The 26,089-nt window shown below is 38.2% G+C and overlaps 2 protein-coding genes and 1 long non-coding RNA gene across 6 annotated transcripts in view; 2 read left to right on the top strand and 1 right to left on the bottom strand.

Annotated features, from left to right (window-relative positions):
* LOC111866224 (serine/threonine-protein kinase 26) overlaps window positions 1-1,247 on the bottom strand; it is an 82,196-nt gene extending 80,949 nt beyond the window's left edge. For all 3 annotated transcript variants that reach the window (XM_033752172.1, XM_023854982.2, XM_023854983.2), the window contains exon 1: window positions 407-1,247. Coding sequence is in view for 2 of the 3 variants with exons in the window: in XM_023854982.2 (XP_023710750.1) it covers window positions 407-421 (15 nt within the window). In the remaining variant the exon portion in view is untranslated. The remainder of the gene's footprint in view (window positions 1-406) is intronic.
* Window positions 1,248-1,454: 207 nt separating this feature from the next.
* Window positions 1,455-2,975, top strand: LOC111866225. Its single transcript, XR_002843111.2, has 2 exons — window positions 1,455-1,676; window positions 2,033-2,975. It is a non-coding gene; the product is annotated as an uncharacterized LOC111866225 (long non-coding RNA).
* Window positions 2,976-6,215: 3,240 nt separating this feature from the next.
* Window positions 6,216-26,089, top strand: part of LOC111866231 (1-phosphatidylinositol 4,5-bisphosphate phosphodiesterase gamma-1) — a 44,178-nt gene continuing 24,304 nt past the window's right edge. For both annotated transcript variants that reach the window (XM_023854990.2, XM_023854989.2), the window contains exons 1-11: window positions 6,216-6,366; window positions 7,350-7,594; window positions 10,865-11,014; window positions 12,785-12,923; window positions 14,592-14,754; window positions 17,644-17,844; window positions 19,607-19,722; window positions 21,240-21,446; window positions 21,622-21,848; window positions 23,111-23,307; window positions 25,816-25,985. In XM_023854990.2, the coding sequence (XP_023710758.1) occupies window positions 7,384-7,594; window positions 10,865-11,014; window positions 12,785-12,923; window positions 14,592-14,754; window positions 17,644-17,844; window positions 19,607-19,722; window positions 21,240-21,446; window positions 21,622-21,848; window positions 23,111-23,307; window positions 25,816-25,985 (1,781 nt within the window). In that variant the 5' untranslated portion in view covers window positions 6,216-6,366; window positions 7,350-7,383. The remainder of the gene's footprint in view (window positions 6,367-7,349; window positions 7,595-10,864; window positions 11,015-12,784; window positions 12,924-14,591; window positions 14,755-17,643; window positions 17,845-19,606; window positions 19,723-21,239; window positions 21,447-21,621; window positions 21,849-23,110; window positions 23,308-25,815; window positions 25,986-26,089) is intronic.

Here is a 26,089-nt window from a genome sequence, read left to right as displayed (position 1 = left end):
TCCTATAGTAGAAGCTCCATGGCAACATTATAACAGAAAATAAATCTAACCAGAAAACTAATCATTTGCATTTCTTTGAGCCAGAAAAAGACATAATGCAGTACATAGTAAACTACTCTATCCCATTTTAAACCACGCCAATCCATGCAAACCCCAACAAAAGACTGAAGCTTCTGAATATAGAGCAGTTTATAACCTCAAACATATGAAATATGACATTATGACACAATGTGAAAACACGAATGTGATATCCACTTCCACTTAACCCTATGCATGTATAAGATTACCCCAACATTAAATACAAGTATAATATTTACGATGGGCCTACACAATTTACAAACGCATTCTTTACAAAGCACGAAGATATCATATATGTACCAGAGTTTGTATAAATATCGCTACTAACCTCATTGAAGGCCATACTTCCACTATCCAGGTTCTATAATTATAAGATCGACCAAATAAATTGTTGTAGGTTGTATTGTCTTTTGGAATGTTTACACATGAATAGTCACTTTTGCACGTAGTCTCACTTAACACAATAGCCAATTCTCATATTCCACCCATTTTTAATCGAAGACTGCTGTCTTTTTACGTCAAAAGTACGGTGCAAAATCACACGTCTGAAATCTTGACATTCCTCAGGTGGGATAATACGTTCACTTCTGGTTCCTCTCAACATAAGCTAAAACTCAAACAAAAAGCAACGTAAACGTGTACCATCCTTCATTACATACACATAATATTTCAAAATAACATGTATGTACTAATGTATATGCACAAATGTACAAATATTATAATATTTGTTTCTTCACGAGAACATTAACCACACGCAAAAGCGCCATTTTAGCTTCATGTCACAACGAACTGAATAAAATTGTATGCATTGGAAGACATGACGCATCAAAACATAGTTCAATTCATTCGTCATACGCTATAACTAATTCTAAGCAGAACCAATGGTACTTAAAAATGTAAACACAGCATATTTAACAAGATCAATTTATATTTTGGAAGTAATTCGATGCGGTCGATATTATTACGGTCCATAAACAACATTGAGCACGGACAGAAAACTTATTTAGTTCGGCACACAAAGTAGTCTTCCGCATTTTAGTCCATACAACCGGTTATTTTTCCACTGAACACGTTTATGCTACCCTTCTTATGACATCAACAGTTTTTTTACATTCATATAATACCCATGGCAATTGTCATCGTCCAAATTAGCCTAAAAATAATAATATTAGAACTGAAAATTTTACACTTCGATCCACCGTGCACCCTTAGACCTTGTCAGATGGGTAAGATGTAGATACGACGTGTACAGCGTCAAGTTTTCAAGTAGGTGACAATGAGGTTACCGTGGACATCGCCGTGCGCGTGATCCGTGGCTCTTGCACTGTCACTTGGGTCACTTGGTCGCTGGCAGTTTCGTGGAGAGTATCTGTAGGAGCCCCCTCGTTGGTGTCTCCACCTTATCGTGGTGAGCGGGTTTGAGTATGCCAAGGACTCTGAGAGCTGAGAGCTATACCACCGGTAGCGTGGCCAGGGCCTCTCTTGCTGGACTGTTCAAAGGGTAGGCATCAGACGAAGAGAGAGACCAAAAACTGATGCCGGAAGCAGCGACTGGAAGCATCAAGGAACATCATGGGTACAAGATTGGAACATGGAATGTAAGGACCTTGAATCAAGCAGGCAAATTGGAGAATTTACTATAGTCTCTACTCTTCAAGAATTTCGTGAATTTGTCTGTCTTGTCGAATTTGAAGTTATCATGAAGAGTGCTATCTAGAAGGACGAACTTCTGCCAGACTACATGGTGTCACATCCCAGAAGATAGCACTCAGCATGAACCTTATTTGTTATATATTACTGCTGCTGTTATCTGACATTTTGGTTTATGGACTGAGAATCTGATATTTTTCACTGTGTTGGCTTGTGTATTATGAAGTGCCTCTTTTCCTTTGCAATGAAAGTTCTTCAACAAATTGTTGAATTTATGTATAAGCTTTTCTGTTATTTGTTCCAGGCATCAGGGTGCAACAGAGCAATGCATTCAGCTGTATTTCACAGTGCTGCAATATCTGGGAAGGGCCCCTGATGTATCGACTCCTGTGGTAAAATAGATCCAATGAAGATCCGTTATTGTAGCGTAAAATACTTAAACAAATTTCTTCTTAGAATTGTTCACCTTATTCAACTTAAGCGGTTATGATTGGTAATGAAAGACAAACTCATTTAAAGCCCTCACAGAATAATGGCCATATTATTCCATTGGATATTTTAATGTTATATATTTAACCTTTGTACAAGAACTTGAGAGGCACCATCTGAGCATGTTTTTGAAGAATAGTTGTAAATTGTATGACCAATGAAATGAGAACTGATGTTTAAAAATAATTAAGCACCTGAGAGTCGTGAGTACAGAACTTGCTGTCTTGATGTAACGTAGGAGAATGAACATTGTAGAGGGTTCCAGGTTTCTTCGCTGACCAGATCTTAATGTACACCTACCTCATTGTTTACAGTTAAAATATGTCATCCTTTCTAAAGTTAATATTTTGTGACTGTGATGAGTAATAGCTCTTGCCACTGTCTGGAGCTGATGTTAAGTTCCCTTCAGTCTGAGAATGTTTACAAAAGTGATCCAGTCTTGTGAATACCAATCTCCAGACCTGAAGGATCTCGTAAAATCCACTGCACACTATTGAGAATGGTCAGTTATAGAAACTCATAATGATGCTGTGTTACTGTGATACAATGTAATGTGATTTGTGCTATTGCATGTCATACACTGATGTGGACTTCAAAACCTATAGAAGTGCTAAAATTTAGTTTCATGGCAGGCTGAGGTAAGCATTTGTATTACAGCACTGCTTCATTAAATGAAGATAAAACAGAGTAAATATTTAAACTTATAATGTGTCTCTGTAATAAAATAATATATTAGAAATGTTCATATGAAGATTCAAGGTGTGTTTTTCAAGCATTTTAAGAAATGTCACTATTTTTTATACTCTATAAACTTTTCCTAAGTTGATTTACTGTCAGGAAATTGTTTAAAGTTGATCACCTTCAAGACTAAATGTTGCAGATGGGTATCTGTTAGTTGCCAATAATGTTGAAGGTGACAAGGTTGGAGAATAAAAATTTGCCAAAAAATCGTTTACATGCTGAAGTTAAGAAAAAGCACAATTATTGGTATTACTGTGTTGTATTATCAACGTCTGTAATTCTTATACTACTATATACTATACTATTATACTACTCCCACAACTTTCCCATATTCTGACTTAAGCCAAGTGCCATGTTAGATTGAAAACTCCAACTGAGGACTAAGATTTAAGTAATGTGCTGACTGATTGCTCCAGTTGCTCACCACAGCATTAGCAACTCTTGGAATTATGAATGGTAGAATCACACTGAACCATCTGTCCATAAAATATTTGAGATGGGTTACCTTGGTACTGGACAAAAACACCCACAGGGTAAAGGAAGCACACAACCACTTCAGCTGTAGTGTGACCATAGTAAATGTTGGTATGTAAGATGTTGTCAGTGACATCAGTGTCACATGGGGCACCATTAGCTTTGGGCCCCTGGGCCCTCACTTGCATCCCCATTGCCTTAGGCTGCCTCATGCTGTCACAAGGCCCAGTACAGTCTTTGGCTATTTGTAAGTCCATGATTCTGTTACAGTCTGTTTGCAATTTAGAGAGCAGTTTGCTGCAAAGAACTTCTGCAGGCTTAAACAAAGAACATGAAATTAAGATGATCTGGGATGTGATGCTGTATAGTCCGCTAAGTGTGAATGTTGGTACGCGTATTTACCTACGAACTTCCTCAAGATGGAACCCAGTCCTCCAGAAATTGGTAACTATGTTCCAATCTATGTGATATCACATTTCAGGAGACTTCTCCTGATAAACTCAACCTGAATCTTGCAAAAGGATGTTTGATTTTCCTGCTTATCAACTTTCTAGATATTATGCTCATCTATTATCCCCATTTAGCGTGAGGCTGGAAGCTGTGTACAGTGAACACTATTGTTATATGGGACATGATATTATGTGGCACCATCCCAAAAGACAGTCATCTTGAAAGGGAAATGTTCACTAGCCAGAGTTGTCTTTCTTTATAGCTCCCTAGGGGTCCCCTTTTTGCCTGTTGTGGCATCTGGACAGTGAAATTAATTCTGAACACAGAACCTTACCCAACCTCAGTAGATCTGTAGATTGCAGTCTTTGAGCACTGCTAGAAAACGAAACAAACATGAAACTTACAGATCCTTATAATTTGTTTTTGTTTTGATCATTATACCTGTACATCAGGCAGTTTCAATCAGTGAAGAATATTATGCATTGGAAATTAGAAGTAAAACTTTAATATTGTGTAATAATAGTGATTGGCCTGCCTAAGGGTAGTTAGAAGAGTGACTGGATTAGAGACTGTCAACATGTTATATTATGCTCATTTCCAATCTTTGTTACCATATGGACTGATATTTTGGGGCAACTTGGTAAATGCAAAACTGATCTTTAAATTACAGAAGAGAGCTATAATAGCTATGACCCAGGTCCCAAAAACAACTAGTTGTAAACAAATTTTCAAATCATTACATATATTACCTCTACCATCTTTGTACATATACAGAACTCTAATATACATAAAATCCAATTCGAATGATTTCACAACCAACTCAGGATTACACTCATACAACACAAGGAAAAAATATGACTTGCACATTGTCCCATTTAATACAAATCTATGCAAGAACAACTTTAACAATGTAGGACTTTGACTGCTAAATCATCTGCCACGATGTATTAAAGAAATACCAGTACTATATAAGTTCAAAAACGCTTTGAAAACTTACCTACTCGATCATTGTTTTTGTAAAGTTGATGAGTTTCTCTCGTGTGAGACAAACACTAATCAATTATAATCACATAATTCATGAATCCCTACTGCGCAGTTTACCTTTCTTTCTTCCAGCAACCAAGATAACACTGTCGGAGATGTACCTGAATGGGCTATTCTGGAGAGACTGCAGATGCCAAGAAGCTGCACCGGGAAGGGAGAACAGATGTAGTGAGATGTTGCAGTGTAGAGTCTACAGTAAAAAGTTATACCAGTGCTATCACCAAATTCACCAATATTATCTCAAAGGCCACGCCATAGCTTAAGCAGTTAGTCGCTGGCTTCCCACCGCTGCGGTCTAGTCAAGTGGGATTTGTGATGGACAAAGTGGCGCTGGGGCAGGTTTTCCCTGAGTACTTCGGTTCCCCTGCCAATCCTCATTCCGTCAAATTCTCCATAAGCATTATCACCGGTACAGGTACAATAGGACATATGGAAGCCAATATACTGAAAGGACCTAATATTGTAATCTACTGTAATCTATTGTAAACAATTTTAAGTACTGTAACTTTATTCTCTTATTGTAATCAGCCAGTGTACAGTAATTGACTTGTCCTGTATCATGTAACAATCATATATAGAGACGAAATAAATAAATAAAAGTTTGGGGTTTAAAATTATGGAAAGTATGTAATATATATGGATAAAATTTTGTTACCCTATTCATATGCTACACTAGAAAATTTTTCGTTTCATGATGAATTACAATTACTGGTTACTACCAACGCTACCGACGATGGAAATAAGTTATTTTCATATTCATAGATGGCAGTAAAGTCCGATTATGTACTTTGACCAACGATGCCTCTGTGTTCGAAATTAAAGTAAATTCTATGTAAGATTTGAGGTTTTCACGGCGGTGACTATGAATGAAGGCGCCTTCTTGGATGTGGCGCCGTGTAGATATTTTGTTGACCAACTTTTCGGAGGATGTATCGCCTCCATCTTCAGGGTAGAAGAAAAAAATCCGCGATCGAGGAACTAGAATGAGTAGGTGCTTACAGACTAATGTCGAGTATCTGCAGGTCATGAAAATTTCTCGTCTGTTTCTTTTTTCTTCTTCTATCCTGAAGATGGAGGCAATACATTCCTCCAAAACGTCGGTTAACACAATATATAGACGGCACCACATCCCAGCAGACGGCATTCTTCAAACTAAATTCTCGTCGTCACGCAAAATGACCAGCCAATCGGAACAGCATATGCTACTTATTGGTCAAAATCTAATCACGGTTTACTCTGCCATCTCTACGAAGGAGTTTTAAGTATTCGGGTGCATCGTGTTGCATTAGGTGTGATTAAAATCAGCTGTCAGTATTGATGTCAAAGATGAAAGTTTGTGGAAGGTGGTGTATGGACTAGTAACATCAATGGGTATGCATATGGAAGTTGCCTCCCATGGGCAGAATTGATCATGTTATGTTAAGAGAAAAACTTGCTTAAGTAAGTAAAATTTGAATGTTTGTTTTTAACTGGTTATTTGTGTTCTCTGTTGTAATTTCCCTTGGACTGGATTGGTATTCTGTACACGTACACTTATTCTGAATAACTCGTTAACAGTTGTTTTAGAGATGCGCGTAAAATTCTCACACTGTCGAATTTGTATGGATGGTTATGATACTGATAACTTGTTTGCATGCACATCATTTATCAGGTATGAAACTTCAAAATACTCCTACGAATTGTATTGTAACAACTGAAATTATGATTTTTTTTGTATGCTCTTGTTTATATTATTTTTGTTTGATATTTATGAGTATACTGACTCTTTTCTAGTCCAAAACCGTTTTAAGAAAATGGAAGTGTTTTATTAGTGTAATATTACTATTTATTTCAGTGTAATGTATCTTAAGTATATACAGGGCATGGGTGCACTATTTTTAAGGATACACAGGACATGAGTGCATTATGTGGCATTAGCACATGGAAAATTGTTTTCCCAAATATAGGCATATTGTTTACTAAGAAATTCTGCTGTGCTAGAGAGATTGTGGCAGTTACTCTCAGGGAAAGTTTGAGTCAAGTCACTGATAGCTACATGCGAGAGAGGTTAAGTATTGAAATTTTTAAAAATTCTGGTGACCATTAACACATTACTGGTGGTGGTTACATACCACTTATACTGAGTAAATGCAAGGTAAAATTGTGAACAGCAGACCAAAGTTTGATGGCCAATCATGTGATTACAAATGTAGGAGTAAAAATGCATGAGATACTCTGTTAGAAATTCTGATGGCATTTAATGCTTTCCATACTAGATTTAAGACACAAAAGAAATTACTTTTATATAATTCCACAGTTACTCTCATTTTCATCATTGAAAATCATAAATTTGTTTTGTGATAATGTGGAAGGTGACAAGATAGCAAACATATTTATGATGCATCCATGTTTAGATATTTTTGAATAAAGTTAAATTGTTTCAGATATGTGTTGACATTATATTGAAAGACAAGGTTCATGATGGCAATGATAGGGATCCCCAACAGCAATCCCTTGCCAGGTTTCATCACAGAAATGGAGCAGATCATCAGTCAACTGGAAAGAGGAACAGTTGTTACAAAATTCTACCCACGTAAACGTCCCGAGAGGAAGACTTTGATGATTAGACGTGAGACAAGGCAGGTTGTTTGGGCTCGGACAGCTGCTACAAGAACTTTTGAAAGTGCCGGTATGTGTGGTCCTAATTCTTCGCAAAGTTGGGTCAGGGAAAGAATGAACTCAGATTCATCTCCACCATCTGCCTAATGGCTACCTCCCCTCTGCATGCCATCCTCCCCACTTCCACCAGTTATCACTTGTATTCTTACTTTTGTTTCATTGAATGACTCTTTTCTCGGTTATTGGTATTGGCCATGGAGGCATGAGGCTAGCTTTTACACACACTGCCTATGTTCATTCTTTCCTTGAGAAGGGTGTAATGTTATTTCTCCCTAGATTATTTTATGTGCAGTTTCAGAAGTATATGGGACAAACCATAGTTTTATAGCTGATTTGTATCAGAAGAGCATCAGATAATAATTCTGTCAAATAAATCTGCAAATTAAGCAGATCAATATGTAAATGAAATCTAACTAGTCTCTTAAACTTCTTTATAATAAATTAATTCTTCTTATGAGAATAACCGGTCAGTGTAGATGTAGTAACATTTAATTCTGAAGTCGTCATAAATGATATTCTTCTGTCCGCAAATAATACATGTAAGATTATTAATATTATTATTTCTTGGTAATGTTCTTACTGCTTAATTTCATAAATCGCTTTTCATATGACCCACTCTGTTGCTTGCATATATAGCAAAAGAGAAATATAGTGTAGTGGCAAAGAAGGTAGGTCTCAAGACATCACTAGGCCTATCATCTGTGATATAATACTTTATAATTGGTTAGAAGTCAACTGATGTTAGGGAGGAACATCTGCTTGCTACCTGCTACAAGCTGGTTTCTTACTTGGCTTACTCTTAGACTGTGAAGATGGAGGTGACAAGTTCGTCAAAAAATATTGGTTTACTTTCAGTGGATTACATGGTATTATGTCCGATAAGATAGAACTATTCAAATGCCTTTTAGATAGCTCTGAGTAGACCTCAGCAAATTTGAGATCCTTCGCACCACCTCCAAAAGTCAGGACCCATAAGTGTGTCCCATGTCATCACAGCATGGTTTCAGGCAGAAGAAATGGCTTCCTGTTACAGAAGATAAGTGCAGATATATTGATTAAATAGTGACAGATAGATGGCATGAGTGGTCTTCCATCTCAAGGCTGGACAAGTGTCTTAAGGTAGTGGAGACAAGGAATGTTTACGGAATTCTTAGTGGGAAATCCTGTTATAAACATCCACATGGAAGACTGGGATGATAGTGGGAAAATAACATTAACATAGAGCATAAGGAAGAACTAAGGATGAAAGGTGTATTGAACTGGCTCAGAATTGTGTCTAATTACAGGTTTTGGTATTAGAAGCATTGATCTTTTGAGTTCTGTTACCACACCATTGGTTAACTTACTGTTCTAGAAACTGACTGGCAGGCTTGAAACTGAACATTCCCGTTAAAACAAGAGAATGTTTTAAGTTGACTGACTTTTTGGCTAGCCTGTATTACTTGAAGACATATCAGAATTTTAACTCTTTGCAAACAGCAGTATATAAAATATTAGGAAATTTACACATAGCATAACAATTGTGGTGCATCTCTTCAACTTTCTGTAGTTTTGTTGAAATTCCGCCATAGCTCAAGCGGTTAGTTGCTGGCTTCTCACCGCGGCAGCCCGGGTTCGATCGCAGGTCTAGTCAAGTGGGATTTTTGGTGGACAAAATGGCACTGGGGCAGGTTTTCTCTGAGCACTTCGGTTTCCCCTGCCAATCTTCATTCCACCAATTGCTGCAAAATCACCCTCACCTATCATCTGGGGCTGGTACAATAGACCAGAAGTGGCTGCAGTATAAGGGACTTAGTCCCACCCCCACTAGCAATAATAATAATAATAATAATATGTTGAAAACTGCAAGACTTAGAAAAGAAAAAGCTTACTGGGCATAGCATGTGTATTGTTCTCTACATGTTGTTCCAAACTTTTGTCACTCTGTTAAACGTTTAACAAGGTATGCACAGGTCTGACCAGAATTGGATCGGATCAACAAATTTCAGTTAAAGTTTGCAGTATGAAATTTCACCAAAATCCCATGCAGCAATTCTCAATTCATTCCATGCATACAGATGGATGGGCACAGCAGAGATACAAACACCCTGAAGAAGACAAGAATAATTTATAAGTTTTTATTGTTGTTAGCATAAAGAACAAAAAAATTGAAGATTAAAATATTTAAAAACATTATTTTGCCTTTTCCATTATGTAGCTGTGAGATACAGTGTTTTATTCTATGGGAAGTATAAGAGTCACCCAATACATGAGTGGAAGTGCTGAGGAAATATTTGAATCTGAGAGAGATGAAATTATTGGGGAATGGAAAAAATAATTATGTAAGAAGGAACTTTGTGATCTTTTCTTCTGATATTGTTAGAGTAAATAGAGTTACAAAATTGTGGTAAGTTTGGCTTGAACGATGGATGGGAATTGTCTTTCTTTTTTTGGTTTGTTTAACAACATTATGTTTTAGATTAGATTAGATTAGACAAGACTAGACTAATGGGGTATGCATTTGATGGCCTTTGCATTGTGACCATCTGCTGTGAATCCCCAGAGACTGTTAGGATGATTATGAATGGTGAATTGAGAAGGTTTTTGAAGAAAGTAGTCATGACATTTTTAAGATACTCTACCATTGTTTACCTGGAGGGACCAGAGAAAAGTATGAAGAGTCTTAAAATATCTTTTCTTTGGACAAATATTTGAAACCAGATCCTGCACAATGGAAATGAGGAATTCTCTGAATTTCAGTGACATGGAAAGATGGGAGGATAATATTAAAGTGGATGTTAAAATAGGTTTTCATAATGGTTATCATATCAAGCTGGCTGTGATTTGTATGCTGTTCAGGCCATAATATTCACTCACTCACTCATGGAGCTGAGCCCTTCTTGAGAAGCCGCCAGTTGTGCAGTCATTCAAAAACTTCCCAATATTTTAGGGAACCCAAAGGTTCATTACCTTAGTACCATGTTCACAAGAGCCCTCCACTTGTCCCTATCCTGAGCCAGATCAATCCAATCCATACCCTCCCATCCTATCTAAGTTCCATTGTAATATTATCCACCCACCTACATCTTGGTTTTCCTGGTGGTTGTGTTCCTTCTGGTTTTCCCACCAATATCCTACATGCATTCCTCTTCTCCCCCATTCGTGCTACATGCCCTGCCCACCTCATCCATAGGCCTTAATATTAGAGCCTTTAAACATTGGGAGTAATTGCCAGACAGGAAATAGCGTGGCTGCCTGTTTGTTCTGTTGTAATATTGGTTCTCTTTGTTTTTTTTTTCAGTGGATCTCAGGGAAGTAAAAGAAATCCGTGTGGGGAAGAATTCCAAGGATTTTGAGAGGTGGCCAGATGATGCAAAACGAATGGAGAACATGAAGTGTTTTGTAGTATTCTATGGCTTGGAATTCAGGTTGAAAACTCTTTCTATAGCAGGTAAATAATGAGGTGGAACTGATTGATTTTTCTTTTTTCATTGTAGTCTGTACTCATATTGTAATAAATATGAAACATGCTCCATTCTTTGCTTTTCTGTCACATAGTACTCTGCTATAGAAATTTCTCTTCTCCTCCTCCTCCTACCCCCACTCCTAGTATCATTTCCATTTTGTACATGTTAGTGGACAAAAGGTCTGCTATCTCTTCTTTCTTTCCATGGTCTTTCCTTTCCAGTTTATTACCACCTCTTCCTCTCTTGATGTCTTTCAGTATCTATCTGAAGTCATCATCTTCTGGGTTGTACCCTAAGTCTCTTTCCTAAATATTTCACTCCTGTTGTCTTTCTCAGTATCCTTTCTCTTTCCATTGTTCTTACATCCCCAGGCCGTTATAATCATTTGTCTTCTGTGTTAAGTATTGGTTCCAATTTGTTCTCTGAATGTCTTCTTTTTAACTTTAGCCCTCCTTATTTCCCCTTCAATACTTCTTGGAGATTTCCCACCCATTGCTTAGGTTTTGCTTTTGTTTCTCTTTGGCTGCTTGGCTCTGTGTGTTGGGGTCAGTTTAAAATATACTTTATAAATTGTTGTTTTGTACTGTTTTAGGATATCTCTGTTCCATATTTTTTTCTTGTAATTTAATAACATTCAGAATTATTCTGTATCCTTCTGTTGATCTCCTCATCAGCTTTTCCTCCTTAATTCATTTTACTTCCCAAATAAATAAATTTGTACTTGTTTAACCATTATGTTGTTTAATTTCGTGCTCATGGATCTGCGTTCTTGAAAGTCCTCATAGTACCTTTCTTGCCCATATTCATTTCAGTCCTTGTTTTTTTATAATAATGTTCTGTTGATTTACTTTCTTTTCAGTTTCTTCATCTTTATCTCAAATCAACACATCATCTACAAATATTAATGTTTCATGTCGTATCTTTTGTTCACTCTTCTAATTTTACTATAAATTTCTTTCATGATACACATGTATGTTGACCATTATGTGCCCTGGTATTAGAGTTATTGACTACTGAACAAATATAGTATGAAATTACAGAACATACAGAGAGAGACATGCTCATGCGCGCACACACACACACACACACACAGTAGACTCCTGATTAATTGGAGATGGATTATCAGGGGTTGGGCTTTGATTAGAAAATTGATTGGTATGTCCAATGTCCAAAGATAAGCTTCATCTGAAATTGCTTTTTAAAAAGGGTCAAGTACAAAAGAAGGAAGCTTTATTTCACATTTGAACATGTACTTGGAAACTTGAGAAGGCTTTCTGTGTTTGCTTTTTCTTCTTAACATGTAGAAATGGCACAAGACCCTCTCAGAAGCCACACTCATATTTCTATGAGCAGCATGTGAGTAAAGTTCACGTACAAATGTGTTTCATTTTATAAATCCACCTTCACATGTTAGTTATATATTCCTTTCTACATTTTATATGGCATTTCTGATTGTAGAGAGAAATTGATTTGCATCCACCCTGGACATTTTGGATTCTATTGTATATTCTTTTATTTCAGATTTCTTCCCAGACTTCATTTCATCACTGTTAATTCCTTGAGACATTCTTTAAGTGACATACCTTGTTACCTTTGAATCATATTCAGATGCCTAAATTGGTACAACTACCTGAAAAAGATTGAGTCAATCACAGGGTAGCTCTTTGGCCTTCTGCTGCGTCCACCAGCCATCCTGTAATAGCATGAAGTGGGTTAAATGGTTTTACATTACTCCTGCACTTTGTTCTGTGTAGCCTTGTCTGAAAAAGAGTGTGAGCTCTGGGTTCGAGGTCTGCGACATCTTGTGCCAGACACAATTGCTGCATCATATCCTCTCCAAGTCGAGAGATGGCTAAGAAAGGAATTCTACAGTATGGAGAACAGCAGAGAAATGTAAGAGAGATGAGTATGACAGAAAATTGAATTACAGAACCACAAGAGCTGAAGCCATTTTGGTGGTCAAAACTGATAAAATCTTCTTGGGCTATCATCCATGTCAGTTGGTTAAAAATTACCGACCTCCATATCACAGCTTGATGACAGGAACAGCGATTGTGTTTGAAACATTGGTAAATTTTAGCCAAGTGTCATGGCTGGTAGCCTGAGAAGAATTTTGTTAATTAAAATTATAGGTACACACAGTAATGCAGAGAACCAGAAGATATATGTTGTAAAGGTACTTAAGTTATTTGTTCTTATATTTAAATCTACAGTATACAGAGAAATACATCTAACTTGTTGAGCCCAGTGACATCTGCAGTACATGGTAATTAAGTAAGCTATAGTAATGATTTTAGTGCTATAGCTGGCAACACTGATGAATTTATCCATGTTGGGTCACCTCATTTATATAAAAATGTAAGTTTTATCTCAATTTCTGACTTATCCCTGTTTGTGTCCTGTTGTGGACCAAATGGAGAACAGCCAAAGATAAAAAATTTACCCCGTCCTGTTGCCTGTAAATGGAGATACATTCCTTAGTTCATGGCCCTGTTAGCACCTGTATATAGAGTAAGATGATCTCCAGACTTTGCTTTTTCTTCCACAAGCAAACTGACTGTTGCTGCACAATCAAATCAAGGTTCTGTCTATACTAAAAAAGAAAAGTTATCAGTAAAACTGCTTTACTTATCTCATATTACCACAGCTCCTCCAGGTGGTGTCCTCCAACATTAATGCACATTTTTCATCAAAATAACAAAGTCTGTGACCCACATTGAAGTTCATTCTTGATGATACTAAGAATAACGTTCCTTATTTCCTTCTGTAAGACCTCCATAGTGCATGGGTTGTTTCTGTAAACTGTGTGTTTCAAGTTCACCACAAATAAATTATACAGTCAGATCCAGGGAACCTGGCAGCTGTAGTGCTGACCTGATTGTTCCGTCATCAGACACAACCTGTGATGCTGATTGTTTAAAAGCATCATTTGGAGCTCGTTTATCATCAGAGTTTATTAAAATCACATAATTTGATAATAACCCTACCAAAGGACCCAACAAATTAGGTTTTTATTCTTTTTGCCTGAAAATGAAAGCAGAAACAATTTCCAAAATGTATTGATTTCAGTAATCTCAGATAATAGACAGTACAATTTGGGGTTCTTATGGCTGTGAAGAGGACTGATTCCTGGGATGTGGCATTGTGTGTTATGGCAGAAGTTTGCTGTTGTTGTACAGGTTTGAAGAGTAAGCCAGGTAGAGCACTCTGCTTCTGCTTTTTTGCTTGCTTGGCTTATTCTTTGACCCTGAAGATAGAAGCAGTACATTCCTCTGAAATGTCAGTTAACTTTTGCCATGCAACATGGTTTCACATTCCAGAAGACAAGTACTCCCAAGAATAATAATTTTAAACAGTATGTCACAACATTAATCAAAAAGCTTTAAATGAATTTCCGTCTTAATCTGTTGAGTAGTATCAGAGGTAAAGCATGTGAATAAATACATAGATGTTACCTCCTTGTGGCAGTTCATTTCCTGTGCTGTATGCAAAGAACACATTGTGTATTTTGTGTGACTTGTAGTATACTGAGGTGAGTAAGTTCGTGACATTTTGTTCCAGGATAACACTGAAAGACATGAAGGCCTTTCTGCCACGAGTTAACTGTAAGATATCGACAAACAGGTTGAGGGAGTTGTTTCAGGAGGTGGATACAAGGAAGAGAACAGAGTTGGGGTTTGACGACTTTGCAACACTCTACCACAAGCTCATGTTTGATGAACATGTAAGATCACCTTAAAGACTGTTTCATCACCAGTACATATATAGGGTATACACAAAAGAATGGTGCAGTTTCAAAAGTTAATAAGAAATTTATTTCCCAACATACACCATCAGTGGTGGCAACTATCCAAGTTTATCATGCGTTAATGACGCTGCACTGTAATCAGAGATCTGGATACCTCAAAACAGAGCACACAGAAACCCTTCTTCAGCAGCAACACCATGTTTGAAACTGGCCCTACAGCCAAGCAGTAAGCATGAGAAGCGAACTGCTGGTAGCACATGAGAAACTTGGACAGTTGCTGCCTCTGACGGAGTATGTTGTGTTGTGTTTTTTATTGACTTCTGAAACCACACCATTCTTTTGTGTATACCCTGTAAATGTTTGCATATATGGGGAAAACTAGTAACATTTACAGCAACTAAAACACTAGTGTTGTGGTGTTTGCATCCAACACCATGCGCTGTGGTGTTTGAGGGCAGGGGTTTTCTAATGTTGGTAATGTTCTCTTTCGTGCCTATGCAAACAGACCTCATGAAAGGTGGCGAAGTCCCCCTTCCCCAGTCTGCTGAATAGCGAGTAGATACTAGCTAAGGTAACAACTTTATTCTAAACTAAATCTATTCTCAATACAGGTTCCTAATGATTGCCATCCAAAACTATACCAGCAATAGCTCCCTCTCACGGACTTTGTGAGTTAGCAAAATTGCACCTTCCAATTTAGACCTAAGGTCAAGTTCATGCCTGAACAGTTTTGGAATCTCACAGTTACGTTCTACTGTTACATGACATCAGACATCGCTTACCTGGAGCTTGTTGCATGTTGCTTGGTGGCTTCAGTCATTTGACAGTTTTCTTCTGAACACACCCTTGGGTCCTAACTTTTTCAGAGCTCACATTCTGTTGAATAAAAAGGCAGACACTATGTCCTCTCTTCCAAACTGTCAACGTTGCGGTTCTCACAGTAAGAACCGCACATGGCTTTACTGACTTGGCTTTAGTTTTTGGAATCGTGTTTTTCCAGCCATAAAGGTAATTGGCATTAAATGTTAAAGACGGCCCGGTTCGGCGAATCACAAGGATGCGGAAGGAGGTCATTTATTTCATATTTTAAGACACTTATCTCAGTATAGTGACTAGACTATGGGCTGGATGACCAAGGAGTCAGGGTTTGATTCCTTGCAAGGTCAAGACATTTTTCTCTTCCCCATAACATTCAGACTTGCCCCCCCAGCCTTCTTTGCAATGGGTACAAGGAGAGGTAAAGTTAAAGTGGCAGGAGCTTGAAACTAACCATTTATCTCTATCTAGTGCTGAGTTCAGAAATGGTGGAGCTACTCCTTCACTCCCCCTTATGTCTTCATGGCATGATGCTTAATTAAATAAGCCCAGGGATAACTTTACCTATTTACCTTACCTTACAATTCATTTTGAGAGCTGTCTGCCCAGACACAGTGGTGTGCTTTCTTACCGTTTCCAGGATGAGGATCTGCATGTGCATATCCTGTGAGGAACATCTGTTCAGAGAGCCCCTCAGTCTCTTCCAAACCCTTTCCACTCCCATCTGATGCTGTATACTCTGTGATACTGAATATGGAATAAAATAACTTACTCACAGGCTAGCCATTTTGAATAACATGCTGGCAGTTTGCAGTATTTCACAGTAAAAGAATTAATGGTATAATGAGCTGCATATGCGTGTCTAAGGAATTGCAGAAGACAGCTGCCTGCGCCATCTAACCATAGAGGAAAGAACCGCTTGCTCAAAGTAAATTCTGCAAGACAGAGATATCTTATCTTGCCATCGCACGTTACTGTCCACCCTTGCTCAGATGTGGTGGGCTGAATAAAATGCCAATAACTGAGTAACTGAGCAACCCCAGAGACAGGAGCAAATTTCTTCTGACAGAAAAGTGGGCATATCATTTTCACATAATCTAGTATAAGCATTATGCTATTTGAGGCCACCCCCAACCTTGTACTTTTCAGTATCGTGCAGTCGGCAATAATAACATGGCAGAAACATAACTTGTTAGGCCCGAGAAACACTGCCACCACTTAGGGCCCTCAAATTATGTATTGTAATTGATTTAAAAAAAAATGCAAGTCTTACTCAGGAAAGTTTTTATTTTTAGATCATAAAGCACCATCTTAGCTGTGCAAACATTTTCTTTAGCTTTCAGTTTGACAGCAAACTAGGAGTAAACATTTTATAACTTCTTTATTAAGACCGTCACAACACAATATCAAGGTCAGTGCCTGGTTTTGGCTCTGCTACATGTTTCGGCTATTAATAGTCATCATCAGGCAAATACGTGGTTAACACATATACACCACTGAACTGCAGTACTAATAAAATTGGATACAGTAATATTAATTATATTAAAATACTTGACATAAAAATACAATAAATTTGATTATATAAAATAAAAGTTATAGTATAAAACAAGAATAAAATTCTTCGATTGATGCTTTACATCATCGAGTCAGTCGCTGGTTTTTGTGATTTTGTGTCATTCCCATGGACAAATTAGAGTATTCTATATTTTTTGTATAAAAATTGCTATTGGAGGCTCGTGATGTAGGTGTAGTAATATTAATGTTAATTATTTAGTTGGTGCCTCATTTTACAAAGTATTATATTCTATATGGAATGTAAACAATGACTTGTAATTAGTAAACGTTTTATTTACTGTTTTGTATTATTATTGAGAGACTTTTATGCCAGTAATTCAACTGTATGAAAATTGATTCGGTTACTATCAAGGATTGTTCTTATTATTACTGGGTGAAAATAAAGAGTTTCACACAGCGTTTTGCTTAATAAATATTGGATATGCCTTTATATAGATGTAGAGACTAACTGAATTATGTTATCATATTTTGTAGATGTTTCGGGAGTGTATTGACGTGTATACTACGTACTCCGAGAACGGTAAAATAATAACATTGCAAGAATTCCAAAGCTTCCTGATCCAGGAGCAAGGAGATCCCATGGGCAATGATGAGCGAGAAGTGTCGCGCTTCATGAGGGATTATCTGCAGGATTCCCAGCGGAATGTGCAGGAGCCGTTCTTCACCATCATTGAGGTACAGATGTGTTATTATTTAAGCAACATGTATAGGTCAGAATTTATAAAATTTGGGACACAAAGCAAGTACAGAAGTTTGAAGGCAGGCAATAAATTGGAATTAAAATAATCAAACTAATTAAAAATTTCCAGTAGTGTTTAAACCTTCTGCAGGAAAAATGGTAAACTATGGCCTTTTGGCTGGATGGATCCCATGGAAGAATTCAGTATGTCCCAGGACATTATTCAAATAAAGGTAAAAAAAAAAGGTAAAGCTATCCCTGTAACAGGATGTGAAGGCCTATAGGATTGTGAAGCGTTGAGGCTCCCACATTTTCTCTAGACAGTTGGCTCATAGATGGCAGTAAAGTTGTTGGCCTTACACCCCAGCCACTCTTTACCCCCTAGGAAGATTACTGGTACTCATTTCTGTTAGAGGCTGAGACAACCCCAGGGCCATAATGTGGCTGGAAGGATTAGGTCAATTGAAAAAAATCCACCTTGTCAGGACTAGAACCCGGGACCTTCAGGTTTGTAACATAATGCCTCAACCAACTATGCTACTGCATGCCGCACATTATTGAAACATTAATCTTTATCATCCACGGATGGCTTCAGCAATCATAACATCCCACCATTGTGTATGGTATAAATCCCTTGTCAACAAGTTAAAACCCAACACCTCTGTGCTGTAGTAGTGGAAGATCAAGTCTCCCATTTCTGGGTGATAAACATCAATACCAATGCCTTTTATTGATTTTTGCTTTCCTGTACACATTGTAGAGAATGCATTGTAACTGCACGAAAACGGAGGTCTGTGGGTTCTAGATTTGATGACTGGATTTATTTGATGTCTCTATCACAATTACACTCGGTTTATAACAGTTCACACACTCAACTCCCTCTGGTTAACGAATCCCTCACTGTGTAGCTCTGCTTCGTTATCAAAAGCACATTGATTCACTGCCGAGTCACTTCTCATTCTTCTTCTGTGTTCTGTCATATTCTGCTTCTGTATTCTCTCGAATTCTGGTTATAAATGTTAGGCGGCCGTGATAGCAGACACCGCCCCGAAGGATATCACTTTGCGTATTTCTCTTTTAAGAATTTGTTTCTGTGCAACCTACAGTTCATTGCTGTGGTTATCAGCTTTCAACAGTGAAATAGTGAACCAGTGGGTGCCTATTCTTGTAGTGCCTGGGAATACATTCGCCCAACCGTTGGCTAACAGTGGACACCTGGCTCCAACTCCGATACTTCGGCTTTTAGGCCACGAGTCATAATATTATTATTTGTATGTAATTTGGTCTTAACCAATTAAAATGATAACTACCATATTAGTTCAAAAATAAGATGCACATTTTTCACGCTTTTTCATATTGAAAAATTGAGGTACGTCTTAAATTCAAGGAATTATTCACCAGTTTGCAAACTTTCCATGGGGCAGCCTGGAAAGAATGTAACGTAAATACGTTCAGAGTGAGTCATCAAGTCACATTATCCCCCCCTCCCCCACCTTTAACTGTGAATCAATTCCCAACTTTCAGTTCAGTCATTGCCTGACATTCTTATCAATCAGGTGTATTCAGTTTCCTGTTATTTTTTACACATGGAAAAGTGTTTTACATATGAAGCGACATTCAGAAGAAAAGTTATTCTGTGTGCTGAAAAGATGGGTAGTCATGCAGCTGGTAGAAAGTATGCCGTAAGTGAGACATGTGTGCATCATTGGCAAAGTATATATCTGTTATTCTCATGAATGATTTGTTTTTCTGATGTAGTTTATGGATTTCCTGTTCTCAAAACAAAACGACATTTGGGACCAGCGGTATGATCAGGTTTACCAGGACATGACGAGGCCAATGTCGCACTACTGGATTGCTTCATCACACAACACGTGCGTGCAGAGTATTAATTTTACATGTCTGGTTAAACTTGAGGAATATGTGGAGTATGGAAAAAAGGAAAGACCACTTACTAGACCTAGATATAGCTGGAAGAGTAACATTAAAATGGGAGATTTGAGGTTCTCATTTCACAGGCTATGAAGAATTCCATCATCAGGGATGTGATGTTATGTGGTCTACTAGACGTTTACTGACATTTCAGAGGAACACGCTGCCTCCATCTTCAAGATCGAGAAGTATCCCAAAAGATAAATGCAGTATGTTCCTCCAAAGCACTGGTAAACTTCTACCAGACTGCATGGCATCGCATCCCAGAAGATTTCTATTTTCTGCTATCTGATGATTCAATACTAAGATGGGTTGCAGAAGATTAGCTTGTGGATATGTTTAAGGATTGAGTTGGCCTAGTAGAGAGGTCCGTTGCTTAGCTGTGAATGCTAGAGATGAAACTTTGGCTCTACAGAAACAGAACATTCATTATGTTATAACATAAAATCGATTGCAGTTTGTCTTTATTTTGTCTGACATTTGATAAATGTGATCTGTATTCTTTCTTTCCAAGTCGTTATTTTGGTGATTTTTTAAAATATGGAAGTTAAATGTATTTCTCTATGAATCTTCCTGTCTGAATTCCAGCTTTCTGTGACATTTTTTGCTTAGTGGGGGGTTGAGTCCAGCTGGGGCCGCTCAGCACGGCAGCCACTGATTGGCCTATTGTAGCCTGCCCCAGGTGATTATGATGATGGAGAATTTGGAGGAATGAAGATGGGCAGGGTACACCAAAGTACTCGGAGAAAACCAGCCCCAGCGCCACTTTATCCACCACAAATCCCACTTGACCAGACCCGGGATTGAACCCGGGCCACCGCAGTGGGAAGCCAGCAACGATGCACACTTTCTTGACCTCAGCATTAGCTGGAGGTGCATGGTCAGCTTCATGCTCTGGCCGCTTTACCCTGGGAAAGATTCCCTGGTACCTCCTGGATAGGAGGTTGGGTGTGCCCCAGAGCCGGTCTGGAAGACATGGATAACAGAAAATTCATGACCCTACCAGGACTCGAACTTCGACCCCTGGGTCATCCAGTCCATAGCCATTCTTTATACCAACTACACTATCCCAGCTCCAATATTGTTATAATAACAGTCACAAATTATATTGTTATTTATAATAATATATAAAAATAAGAACTACATAGAAGAGTTCTGTCTTCTGGGATATAATGCCGTTTAGTCTGGTTAAAGTCAGCCACTGTTTTGGAGAAACATGTATCCTTGATCTTGAGGGTTGAAGACTAAACCAGCATGAAGCAGGAAGAAACCCTGCTTCATGTCGGTTTCTTGCTTGGCTTGCACTTCACCCTAAATACGAGGTGACGTGTTCCTCCAAAATGTCGGTTGACGTTCGCCAGACTACATGGCATCATATCCCAGGAGACAGAACTCTTCATAATAGGTTTCTTGCTTGATGACATTGAACTGAAGTTGATGTTCCTTGTTACTGTTGCAGCTATCTTACTGGAGACCAGTTTTCCAGTGAGTCTTCAGTTGAAGCCTACGTGCGGTGTTTGCGGCAGGGTTGTCGCTGTATAGAACTTGATTGCTGGGATGGTCCAGATGGCATGCCTTTCATATACCATGGACACACACTTACCACAAAAATAAAGTTCTTGGATGTTATTAAAACAATAAAAGAACATGCCTTTGTTACCTCAGAGTGAGTTGGATTCATATATTACAATTTATTTTATATATATATATATGCCTGTACTTTATTTTTACGTTTCTCATTACCAGCAAACTTGAAACTAGAAGCAAGACCGAAATTTGGTTTGCTTTTCTTCTGTACTCTGTCTGACATGCATGTCCAATCCCGTGTTTTGCGTTCCCAGGTTCCCAGTAATTCTGTCCATTGAAGACAACTGTTCTTTACCTCAGCAAAGAAAAATGGCAACAGCTATGCAAGAAGTATTTGGAGAATTATTAGTAGTGCACCCTATTGAGAGAAATGAGACACACCTGCCGTCACCTCATCAGCTACGGAGAAAAATTATTCTGAAACATAAGAAGCTGCCTGAAGGGGAAGACGAAGCCTCTTTCTTTGTGAAGAATGCAGATGGTATGGTAACAGGCTTTGTGCTAAGCTCAGTTAGAAACTATTAAGTTAATCCTGGAAGATCATAGTGTGTGCCAATTCTGATATTTAAATAACTAAATTACTTACAGCATTGTTTCCATTTTATGTGCATCAATCGGTGAAATGCCTTTCTTCCCACAGTCTTCCCTTTTCGATTTTGTGCCAGCTTTCTTCACTGTCCTTGCTGTCTCTTGATGCCTGGCTGACACTCTCTTGTTCAGGATTGACTTGTAGGTCTTTTTCATACAAATTTCAGTTCTAAAGTCTCCCTCAGTGTCCTTGCTCGAGCCCATCTTTTAATGTGGCCAAAATATTGCAGTCATTTTCCCTTCTAACTCTGTTAACAAATCTTGAATTCCAATTTCTTCTATAGAAATTGTATATCCCTTCTTGCTTTTCCCTCAATACTTATCAGAAATTTCATAACTATTGCTTGGGTTGTGCTTGTTCTTTGTCCTTATAAGAGCCCATTTTTGAGTGCTCCTATGTTGGTATCAGTATAGACTGCTCTTTTATATTGTCTTAGGATCTGTCAGTTTGATAGTATTCCATTAATAATTTGATGAACTTTAGAACAAGTTTGAATTTTTCATTGATATCTCTGTCAATTTTTCCTTCTTAATTGATGGCATTTTGGGACACATTGGGCATTCTCATTCTTATGTTCCTGGACTGCAAGGCAACAGTGAAGTATAACACTTCTGACATGATGAAGGGGGTTTAAGCACATGTGCACCAGTTAATGATATGCCAAATCATAATTTCTTCTCTGGAGCAAACTCCTGAATTGTTTTGACCATTCTGTGGATAATACAGTGCTTGTAAATTATTCCTTATTCCAATTTACGTCTGTTTCAAAGTAATAACTACAAGTGTGGCACATTGTTGTACGTTTCATTTTGAAGAACACTACTTGTTCCTTTCTACTGTCATTCTTTTTCTACGTATTCCGTCCCTTTTGCATCAGATTCTTCTTCACTGGCGCTACAGCCCCCGTGGGTCCTGGCCTCTTCTTTCAGTGTCATGATCATTTTACAGACGGTAAGACTCCTTGGACAGGTGATCAGCTTGTCGCAAGGCCTCTACCTAAACACAGAATAAACACATACACACACCAAACATCCATGCCCTGAGTGGGGTTCGAACCCCCGATTCCAGCGTCCAAGTGAACGAAGACAGTTCATGCCTTAGACTGCTTGGCTACTGTGATTGCCTTTGTGTCAGATACTTCCTTGAATTTATAGGTAAGGAAATGGATCTTAGAAACACAGTGAAGAATGGAATTCTGTATCTTGAAGATCCAGTGGACAAGGAGTGGAACCCCCACTTCTTTGTTCTTACGCAGCATAAACTGTTCTACACAGACAGCTTTCAGAACGAGCAGGAGGCAGACGGAGATGAGGAGGAGGAGCAGGAAGTGGGCTTTCATAGAGCAAAGGAGGTAATAAGGAGTTCTGAGGAGAACTCATAAAACATACTTTCCTGTTGCATAAACACTTCATTTTGCATGTCTGTAAAAGCTATCCCTGTAACTGGCTGTGGAGGCCCATAGGCTTGTGAGGCGTCGAAGCTCCCACATTTTTCTAGACGGTTGACAGATGGTGGTGAGGTTATCAGCCTTACAAGCTGGTAGGTTGTCCTTTACCCCCAGGAAGATTCCTTGTACTCATCTCTGTCAGAGGCTGAGTCGTCCCCAGGGTCATAGTGCGGCTGGAAGGGTTATGTCAAGTGAAAAATTCAGTGGCTTCCTCTGAAACCCACATCCTTCTGGCTTGTAGCATAGTGCCTCAACCAACTACGCTACCGCATGCCCCAATTCTGCATGTCAGAATTATTGTTATTGTTTAATTTAGTTTTGTAAAGTGCTTATTGAGTACAGTTTCTCTCTGCATTGAATGTATTGGATACAACCTGAAATGTTTGTACTTTTGACAGGTTTGTAGTTGTTATCTTAGAGTATTTCGGTGTAATGTATGGATATGTTTGTAATCTATCTGGGTACTTCATGTCATGTGTCTAGGTTCACTGGTTTATTAGTTATCACCAGGGCCCGGATTTTGATGACCTGAAAATATTTAAAAAATGACCGAAAAATCCAGAAAAATTACATAAAATATGACCCAAAAATGTAATATGCAGGGCTCGGATTTTGATGACCTGAAAATATTTAAAAAATGATGTATAAAATGACCTTAAACCTAATAATGTCAAAAAATTACCTATAAAATTTACATTTCTGTAACCAGCAGCTCATATCCGAGATTTATACATTTAAGAGCATCGCATAGGATACAAGGAGAAAAAGATAACATATCATCAATATCCAGGCCCTGGTTATCACCATTAAATTGAAACCTGAAGAAAATATTGTGACATGACAGCTTAAAGCCAGAATAGTGGAACAGTAAACATATTTGCACGCCAACATATAAACATGCAACAGATAGAGGATCTGTTGGAAGCAATGGTTTTCGATTCTGTCCATGCCAAGGCTATATAGTAATGACTAGGGCCCAGATCTTTATGCGCTAAAAAGCGGGAAAATATGTACCAAAAATAAAACAATATGCACTTAAGAAACAGATCACTTCATTCAGACTCGCCTATTTACATGTCTCATTCAACGCAGAAAGTAGCATCACAATAGGCAACTAGAAGTCTTTCAGTGTTTTCTGGAGACAAACTGTGTCTATTGTTCTTCAAAATGAGTTTATAGGCTGAGAATGATCTTTCTACATCAACTGACATGATTGGACAGTATTTATACACTGGCGCTGAAGGTCTGGAACATTCATCTGGCAAAGATACCCTAATTACACTCAAGGACTGACTAATTGACTGAATCTTTTTTAGTCTTTTGTTCGATTTCAACACCTTTTCTAATGTGAATTTAATCTTCTCTCCAATTTTGCCTGGAGCGGAATTCAGTGAACAAGTTGTTTTCTGAAAGAGTTGGAAGTGAGTTCTGAAGTAGTGCACCACAAGATTCTAAGCTCTCAGTGGCTTTTGAAACTGTAGAAAAATGTGCATGGATAAAATTCACATCTTGATAAACAGTATGACTTCCAAACACCACTTTTGCTTCATGGACCATCTGTTGAATAGTCACTATTACCCGACACCCACCGAATTTTTAAATATCTACTGCTTCACTTTTCTTTAGGCATTTTCAGTATACGAACACTTCTTTGATGCAGACTATTAAAGTAAAGAGTAACACATTAACTGAAGAGACTTCTCTTGAGACCAACCCTCTGATGCTACTGTCTGCTGTGGTGGTGAAAGAAATGCAGGAAAATCCCACCCCCTCCCTTTCGAAATAGCCAAGCTACCTGCTTGTATTGTAAGTGGTAAAAGTGCCGTTACTCAGAGAGTTGAGAATAGCAACTGGCAAGGGATGTCCAAAACACGGGCAAAACCGATTTTATTAGAGAACATTGAAATTATCCTTAATTCCAAACATATATGCAGAAATTTGCTCTTATGTTTAGAATATGCACTAATGACCAAAAACCCTCAAAATATGCATTTGCATATGCTCATATGCATTTTCAAAAAATCTGGACCCTAGTAATAACCAAACATCAGCCCAGGCAGTCTTGGGTTGCACTGTTAGCAGCCGCTACCTAGCAATGACAGAATAACAAACAGAAGCCTTTATGTATGCTGTAGTTATAGTGATCTGTTACAAGATATTAATCATTCAATAAATCCAATTATCAGTCCAAACCCCATGTCTAGTCACTAACACGTGACGGCATTTACCCAGTTATCATTTTCATTTCTTATATTCTAGCCCCCTCTCACTGAAAAAAGAAAAACTTGCATGTTTTTCAAAGATCTGTTACTATACATTATATCAGGACCCTGTATTAAGTGGTGCTGGTGTTGCTACCAGCTCAGAAGTTTGTGCATCCACACATGACATTTAATGACATAATTTTTACAGGGTGTGCCAAATGATGAGCTTCACTTTAGTGAGAAGTGGTTCCATGGGAAACTCCCTGGAGGAAGAGCAGAAGCAGAAAATTTACTCAGGGCATACTCAACCCTTGGAGATGGCACATTTCTGGTGCGAGATAGTGAAACGTTTGTTGGAGATTATACACTTTCATTCTGGTGGGTGAAATCCATTCAACTATTTTGTTCTTTTCTTACAGTCTTCTGGAGTGTGGTGCTGTGTAATTTGATAGATACCATCATTGCAGAGGAACCTGCTACCT

This window comes from Cryptotermes secundus, unplaced genomic scaffold (genome assembly GCF_002891405.2).
Source record: "Cryptotermes secundus unplaced genomic scaffold, Csec_1.0 scaffold834, whole genome shotgun sequence".
Classification (NCBI taxonomy): Eukaryota; Metazoa; Arthropoda; class Insecta; order Blattodea; family Kalotermitidae; genus Cryptotermes; species Cryptotermes secundus.
Note: the sequence above shows the minus strand (reverse complement) of the source record. Positions and strands in the feature narration are given on the sequence as shown.